General features: G+C 39.1%; 1 protein-coding gene across 1 annotated transcript; it reads right to left on the bottom strand.

Moving 5' to 3' along the window:
• Positions 1-3,491: 3,491 nt before the first annotated feature.
• LOC135635638 (putative GEM-like protein 8) lies at positions 3,492-4,720 on the bottom strand. Its single transcript, XM_065146859.1, has 4 exons — positions 4,563-4,720; positions 4,366-4,431; positions 3,996-4,270; positions 3,492-3,913 (listed from the first exon to the last, which is right to left on the bottom strand). The coding sequence occupies exons 2-4, from the start codon at positions 4,406-4,408 to the stop codon at positions 3,737-3,739; spliced, it is 495 nt and encodes a 164-aa protein (XP_065002931.1). The 5' UTR covers positions 4,409-4,431; positions 4,563-4,720; the 3' UTR covers positions 3,492-3,736.
• Positions 4,721-8,466: the final 3,746 nt, after the last annotated feature.

The raw sequence follows: 8,466 nt of genomic DNA on the forward strand, positions 1-8,466 counted from the left end.
ATAACTTTAATTTTCAAATTCATCTATCAAAATTATATATACAACTCCAAAATCAATTATTTTCATATTGATACTATTAAAATTAAGTTTAGAATATATCATTGAAATTCTAAAAAAATCATATATATATATATATATATATAATTTTCATATTGATACTATTAAAATTAAGTTTAGAATATATCATTGAAATTCTAAAAAAATCATATATATATATATATATGATTTTTTTTAGAATTTCAATGATATATTCTAAACTTAATTTTAATAGTATCAATATGAAAATAATTGATTTTGGAGTTGTATATATAATTTTGATAGATGAATTTGAAAATTAAAGTTATAATTTTTTCCTAAAAAGTAAATTATATTAGCTAAACTAAAAAGTTAAGAGAAGAGCTATAGATAAAAATACAAAAAACTAACAGGTTGAGAGGGCTACTCCACTTATTAGAAAAATATTTATGAAGTTAGCTAATTAATATATTCAATCCATTCTCTGTGTACGTGAAGCATAAGAAAAAAAAATCAAAACACTTAAGTAATTCCAAATATTTTCAACTAAATTTGGGATAGTAATTTATAAATTTTCTTTGACAACAATTGTCATGTAACAGAGGATACTCCCCATCTCTATTTTCATAAACTCATAACGGATATAAATGATGACCACATAAGAGTTACCAAAGTTCTTAATACAGTCACGACAAAGAATATATGCAATGCAATTATCAGATAAGAATATATGCAATGTAATTATCAGAATCTGAATGCTCAAGAATATATTGGTAAAACTTTACAAAGAAAAGATCCAAAAGAAACGACGATAATAGAGATAGATGAACATCAGGGAGTAGACGAGCTACGAGCTATGTAGTTGGAGAACTTATCCAAGACCAGAGGGTTGAATTGTCATCACCCTCGTCCGATTCTAAAGGTAATATCCATTAGCAAAAAAACATGATTATTTAAGAATACTTAGTTTTATTACATTTATATTCATATTTTAATAATATTATTTTCATAAAAAGGTGATCATTTTATTATTTATCAAAATTAAAATAAATATATTTGGTTGGATTATCAAGATAATATATAAATTTATATATATTATTTTTATTAGAATATTTTTTTTTATTTTTATAAAAATTAAGGTAATATATATTTATAAAATTTATTTTGTCTTAAAACATATATGTATTAGGAACTATATCAAGTAATATTATGATATACCAGTGATCACAATGTAACAAATCATTTAAAGATAATAATAGACAATCTATCCAGAACAAGTATGACGGCTTCCATCTCCTCCTTGCCCATCCCGATGGGAACAAGAATCTTTCGCCACTAAGAAGAAGAAGAACATAAGCTTCAGGGTTAGGATTTCCATGGAAAGAGAAGAGAAGAACATAAGCTTCAGGGTTAGGGTTTCCGTGGAAAGAGAAGAGTTACGTAACAAGCAAGAAAGTAGGCAAGGACCTTCTTCTTCAAAGAAGGGGAAGAAGAAGTTGCGGCGACGATGCTAAGGGGGATCGCTCCAGTCGATGCCGCTCGAGCAGAGGCCACGACCGGTCGTGGAGCTCGAAGGGAGAGCGGCGCATGGTTTAATTGTGGGATTGCCATGGCGACCATCATGGCTTTGAGGGGATGCTCGAGAGAGGGGTCGTCTCGACACGCACGCGGGATAGAGTTTGGGTTTTATCCAACAAGATAGCTAACACAAAACCTATTAATTAATTTAATTGATGTTTCAGTAATTTAGGTACTATACATATATATATATATATAATTATTTATAAAGATTTTTATATCAAAACGAAGCAAAAGCAACCTCACGTGGAGGCGCAAATTGAGATCCAAGTTGCCCTTCACCCTGTCACACATTGGCCCTCTAAAGCTATCAAAGAATTCTATATCAAACATCTTCAAATTGAAGTAAATCTTTCTCATTATTAAAAATTAATAGTAAGCGAGGATAATCGACTATCGATAACGAGTCACTCTCGATCTTATCACATATTAATCCTTTAAAACCCTAAGAGAATCCTGATATCTCTAAATTGAGTGCTTTGAGATTCGTAAAACGTCATATGTATTAGGAATTATATCTAATAGATTGGTCCATTGTATTCATTAGCATTCTTATTCTTGATAGTTGCATGATCTAATTTTTTAAGAGAGTCATTAGTAGGATTGAAGATTTAATATAGAATATATTTCTAAGACATCCCCGATTGATTTTTATTGAACACACTTTTGACATGTGATTGGTGTATTAGTCTATTTTTGTATAGTTATATCCTTCCCGATTGATACATCACTTGGGAAATAAAATACACCTTATGATACTCCTTAGGACATCATATTATCTATCTTATAATCCTTTCTTTAATTATATCTTCATTAGCGTTGAGGGTCACGATTGATATCTTGTCGTATTTTATTTTGTGCCGGAATGATGTCATCCACCGTATTGAAGATTTCAAGATAGAATATGTTTCTAAGACATCCCCAATTAATTTTAATTAGACATACTTTTAATTAGTCTAGTTTTAGTTATATCCTTCTTGATTTGTAGATCACTCGGGAGATATGATGAAGTAATTTTCTGTAACAAAATGTCAGATCTGATCACAAATTTATTGTACATTTTATAGTTATTTGGGGTGAGAAGATAATACAGATATACTCAGGTTTGCTTCAGAGACACAGAGCTGCAGTTGTAATGCAAAGAATTATGAAATGTCAAATTGCTAGTAATACAATCGGGTATACGTGGTTGTATCATGAGTTAGTTTAGAATTAGAGTATAAATGTATTTGGAATAACCTATTTCTTGCTTGCTCATCCATGCATTAAACAGTCATCTGTGGATGGCTCGTAAGGAGGCTTTCTGGAAATGCTGCTTTGCTCATTTGGTTACGTCCCAGCATGATTACGTCCAACACATTTATCTACCATTAACCAATTTCCCGTTCTCCTATCATTCACTATAGTAATATGCAACAGAAAAAAGAAAATATTCCTATTGATTGTGAGTTGAATGAAAGGATTATTTAGATTGTTAATGATAGCAGCAGTAGGTTTACCATCGGATTTTTTAGAAAAATTCCAGATGGGATTAAAAGTTATGTATATTATTCTTCCATCTGTGGTCTGTAGTTCAGGAAAATATGACCTATTTGTCCAAATATTCATTAATGCAAAGATCTTCGGTGAAACTCAACACAAATTATTCTTCACATTTTTATTTTTATTTTCTTTTTGTTGGATGAAGTGTACTCATTGGGGTAATAAGAAAACTAAGATATGACTTTGGCATAACTGTGCAACACTTGAAGGACACCAAACCATTAATTCGAACCATCGTGGAACCATAAGAAATATTGTTCGAGTTACTAGATCTTGGATGGATATATTACTAATCAACTTTCTATCATGTATGATATGAGGGCAAAATCGAGCACAATAATGTGGAATCAATCGAGTTTTCAAACTGTGCATCACCATCAACTCATTAGCAATTATAACTTCATATTCCAAGATGGTTGCTGCTTTTGTATGATAGTATTATACATTAAGAGAGAATAAAGAGATAACATTAACAAATCCTCTTTTCAGCCACAAATATCAAACTTTGCTCCTAAGAAAAATTGTAGAGCAATTTTGCTATCTGTCACAACAAGATATTGTATTGATGCCTTCTCTTGACTCCATGTACTACTCATCTTGCTCATTGGACTGCTGAGATTGCCTGCTGCAAGTACCTGAAGGATCTCTCACAGTTGACAAAACCCATAAACCAGAACTCGAAATCATCCTCTGTGAGTATCTGGATGTACTTCTGGTTTGGCTTGGTAGTGTTCTCACTCTGGATGGCTTCCTTTATCCTACCGAATGGAATCAAAACCTGTAGAATACAAACAGTTCATAGTTTGTCACATTGGATTATGATACATAGTTGTGTCGGTCACTTTGGAACTTGTGATTACCTTGTAAGGCACTCTAACCAAGCCTCCTTTAGGAGAAGTTAATTTGAGGGATCGATCGCTGCGGAAGGCGATCTTGTCAGTGGAAATGAAAAGCATGCCCGGTATGGGACCAGCTGTGGTTGAAAGATAGCACTGGAAGGCTTTGAGCAACTTTTCGCCTGGCACGATGGAGAAGGCTTGTCTGAAGACCCTCTCGACCCCACCTGCTTGAACAATCCGAGCTCCCATGCTCAGCTTCCCCTTCATGGTTTCAGAGATCTTGGGACCCAAAATCACTGCACTCAAAACAGTAACCTACAATTATAGTGCCAGTTTGATCGATCACTGAAGAAGCGTTGTTTTGTTCATGAAGTTAGGGGATGATGATTACCATGTTCGCGGAAGCCTCCTGCCTTCTCTCCGAGCTTGTTCATCCAGTCGACAACAGAGTCCTTCTCTGCAATCAGAGGAAGCACCACGTAAATTACACAACCTAAGCGCAATACAGAAACCAAGGATGGGGAAGGCTCTGAGTCCTCTGAGAGAGAGAGAGAGAGAGAGAGAGAGAGAGAGAGAGATGAAGATTACTCTGTTTGCAGTGGGAAGGAGCAGGATTTCCTGGCAGTTCCTCCGCTCCAGCATATGCGACGGAGCTCACAGGAATCCCGATGACATGCTCACGGTGTAGGCTCTCCTTTGAGAGAAACCTGCTCTGTCTGGCTCTTCTTCGGTTGCAACCCTCGTCGATTTTTCTGGTCTCTTTCTTTCTCCATGTTTCCTTGCTTATAAGGTGATGCAGCCAAGGTGGGGGATGGTGTATGTGTTAGAATAAAGAGATAAATAAGTTGTATAAGAAGTTGATGGTTTATTGACATATCCTCCGTCTTTATATACAGGTTAGAAGGAAGAATTTTCCTCAACGGGTTAGAGGATTTTCCTCAACAGAGTAGAGAGATTTCCTCAAACAGTTAGGGAAAATGATTTCCTCAAACAGTTAGGGAAATCTCATCTATTTATCATGCCCCCCGCAAGATGGTGCTCCTATCAAGGAGGCCGTAGAAGTCTCTTGACCGCAGACCAGTGTAGAGTAGATGGTTGCTGCATAAACTGTGATAATTTATTCACAGCAAATGAGATGTCTGGACGCGTGAGAGCTAAGTATTGTAAAGAGTCTGGACGCGTGAGAGCTAAGTATTGTAAAGAGCCAACAACTTGGCGGTATTGAGTGGGTTCCGTAGCAGGACTTCCATCTGATAATTTGAGAGAACCACTAGTAGAGATGGGGGTTATAACTGCATTTGCATCCTGCATGTTTGTCTTTAATAACAAATCTTGAATGTACTTGCGTTGTGATAAAAGGAGACCGGAAGATGTGAAGGTAGCTTCGATGCCCAGAAAGTAGCTCAAGGGTTCGAGATCCTTAAGCGAGAATCGAGCTGCCAACTGTTTGATGAATACTTGGATGCTGACGGGATTGTTGCCTGTGACAATAATATCATCCACATATACCAGAATATACATTGTGTCTCCATGATGATGTCGCAGAAACAATGAAGTGTCAGATTTGGAGTTTAGAAAGCCGACATAAGTCAAAAATGAGCTAAGTTGAGTGTACCAAGCTCTCGGAGCCTGACGAAGTCCATAAATGGCTTTCTGAAGTTTGCAAACATGCTGTGGATACTGAGGATGAGTAAAACCGGGGGGTTGCTGCATAAAAACATCTTCGGATAGAGATCCCTGTAGAAAGGCATTATTAACATCCAATTGTCGTAATTGCCAGCCTTTAGTGGTAGCCAGACTCAAGATAAGCCGGATTGTAGTGGGTTTAACAACAGGACTAAACGTCTCAGTGAAATCAACTCCAGGCCGTTGATGGAACCCTTTGGCGACCAAGCGTGCCTTATATCGGGCAACAGAGCAATCTGGGTTCCGCTTAATTCTAAAGACCCGATGATGTTTTGTGAAGGATGGAAAGGAATTAGATCCCATGTTGAATTATGGAGGAGGGCATTATATTCCTCACTCATGGCAGTACGCCAATGCAGAAATTTTTGGGTTTGAGTGAAGGTGGTGGGTTCAACGTTGAGGGATGAGAAATTCATGACAGCTTGTAGGTTAAGTACTTGACGAGGTTTAAAAATACCATGCTTAGAGCGAGTGGTCATAGGATGATTAGAGATGACAGGATTGGGAGGTGATGTTGGGTGAGGATCTGTGGCACAAGCCGGGTCAAGTGGAGACACGTCAGGGGCACTTGGGCGAGAAGGAGGTAAAGAGGATATATCCATGTGTACTTAGAGAAGTGATCTACAAAAATAACATAAAATCAGAACTTATCAAAAGACAAGATTGGAGCAGGACCCCAAACATCAGTATATATAATTTCAAAAGGTTTAGATGAGGAAATTGAAGAGGAAGCAAAAGGCTGCCGATGACTCTTATTACTAAGACAAGCATCACAATGCATCATAGAATTAGGGGACTTAAAAAGAGGAAGAGAGTGACGAGATAATAATTTCTGCTGAATAAAGGTTGAGGGATGACCAAGCCGACGATGCCACACATCAACTGGAGCCGCAACAGAAGAATGAACAGTGGCTGGGTCATTCGAGAGGCTGACGGCCATTCGTAAATGTTATCTTTATTCAGGCCTTGAACCAATGATGCCCCCGTGCTCAAGTCCTTAACAAGAAATGAATCAGGAAAAAATTCAATGGAAGTATTGTTATGTTTGCAAAATTGAGAAACAAAAATGAGGTTGCATTTAATATGAGGGGCGCATAAAACATCATCGAGGGTAAATGTATTAGAGTCAGAATTAAGCGTTGTGGAACCAGTATGAGTTATAGGAAGTCCTTTACCATCACCGATGATGATATCTTCATTGCCGCCATAGGAATTGTGAAGAGACAAATTCTGAAGATCAGCGGTGATGTGATGAGAGGCACCAGAGTCGACAATCCAGTTGGACTGGCTAGGTGTCGGAGTAGTTAGGAGATTTGCCTGTGGCCAGTGTGACGGAGCAGGGAGGCAGGGACGAACCTTGGGTGATGTTCGGCGAGTACCGAGTGCTCTTCCGTTTGGACTTGTGACTGACTTGAGCTGTGACAGTTGATCCAAGCAGTTTGTCCGCACGCTTCAAGTACATCTCGTAGTCAGTCAGTTTATCATAGAGATCTTCAAAAGAAATTGGCGAGTCGCGTGCCCGAATTGCAGCAGCCAATTCCTTGTAGTCGGTGTCGAGACCATTGAGGGTATGAATGACAACCTCTTAGTCACATAGAGAATGACCTATCAAGGCCAAGTCATCGATGATAACCTTGATAAGTTGTAGATAATCAGAGATAGTACTTCCCTCTTGTTTCGTCACCATAAGCTTGGATAGAAGACTGAGCTTGCGAGTACGCGAATGATTTGCCATGATGGTTAAGCTCGCCAGGACGCATAGTTGCCACCCTTTAATAACTTAAAGCATGGCAGCATTGATGGAGATAAGCCAAGAACAAGAAGTGGGAGTCCCTAGAGGAACTGAAACATCAGAAGAAGTGAACGAAGACATTTTTCTTTTCCCTTTTTTTTTTTTTTTTTTTGAAGGAAAGGCAGCGAACCTTGTGTGATACTCAGGTCACACAAGGTGGAGAATGAGGGAGGGGGCTGCTGCTATAGATTGCTTGCTTGCTGTAGCAGATTGGGCAATCTATAACAGTGCCAAAAGCTGCTGGCAACTGCTGTGGATTACTGTTTGCTGCTGCAGATTGTAGGGACTGCAGTTTGCCGGGAGATGGCCGTGAAACCTGCAACGGTACTCAAGACTACGGTTCGCTGCTGTTGATTGCTGCTTGCTGCAGCAGATTGTAGATGCTGCAGTTCGCCGGAAGATGGCCGCGAAAACTGCAGCGGTACTCAAGACTGCGGTTCGCCGGGAAATGGCCGCGAAAATCTGCAGCAGTACTCAAGAAAACTGCAGTGAGAGAAATCTGCAGCAATTAGAATAAAGAGGAAGGAAGATGCAGCGACAACGAAAGCTGCTGCGGTAGAGGAAAGCGACAACGAAAGCTGTATAGAGGAAAGTGACAACGAAATCTGTATAGAGGAAAGCGACAACGAAATCTGTATAGAGGAAAGCGACAACGAAAGCTGCTGCGGTAGAGGAAGGAAGATGCAGCGGTTACGGCTGCTGCTGGCCGGGAAGTGGCTGCGGCAGCGAAGGAGGAAGACGTGGTAGCCGTCGTTAAGCAAGGAAGACTGAGCGAGAAAGACACTGCCGTTCGTCGCTATTGAGGAGGAAGACACCGCCGTTGAGGAGGCGCCGTTGTGTAGAGGGAAGCGGCAGCGAAAGCTGCTGCGGTAGAGGAAGATGCAGCAGTTACGACTGCTACTGGCCGGGAAGCGAGGAAGACACCGCTGTTTGCCGTTCACTGCTATTGAGGAGGCAGTGAGAGAATGTTTTCCTCCTTATGTGACGGCGACGGAGAGTGTCTACTGTAGGCAG

The sequence above is a fragment of the Musa acuminata genome, chromosome BXJ3-4, assembly GCF_036884655.1.
Source record: "Musa acuminata AAA Group cultivar baxijiao chromosome BXJ3-4, Cavendish_Baxijiao_AAA, whole genome shotgun sequence".
Lineage (NCBI taxonomy): Eukaryota > Viridiplantae > Streptophyta > Magnoliopsida > Zingiberales > Musaceae > Musa > Musa acuminata.

Coding starts and splice junctions, on each gene's coding strand:
- LOC135635638 (XM_065146859.1), bottom strand. CDS start 4,408: ATGAACAAGCTCGGAGAGAAGGCAGGAGGCTTCCGCGAACATG. Junction 4,271..4,365: donor AGGAGGCTTCCGCGAACATG/GTAATCATCATC, acceptor TTTTGAGTGCAG/TGATTTTGGGTCCCAAGATC. Junction 3,914..3,995: donor TGGTTAGAGTGCCTTACAAG/GTAATCACAAGT, acceptor TGTATTCTACAG/GTTTTGATTCCATTCGGTAG.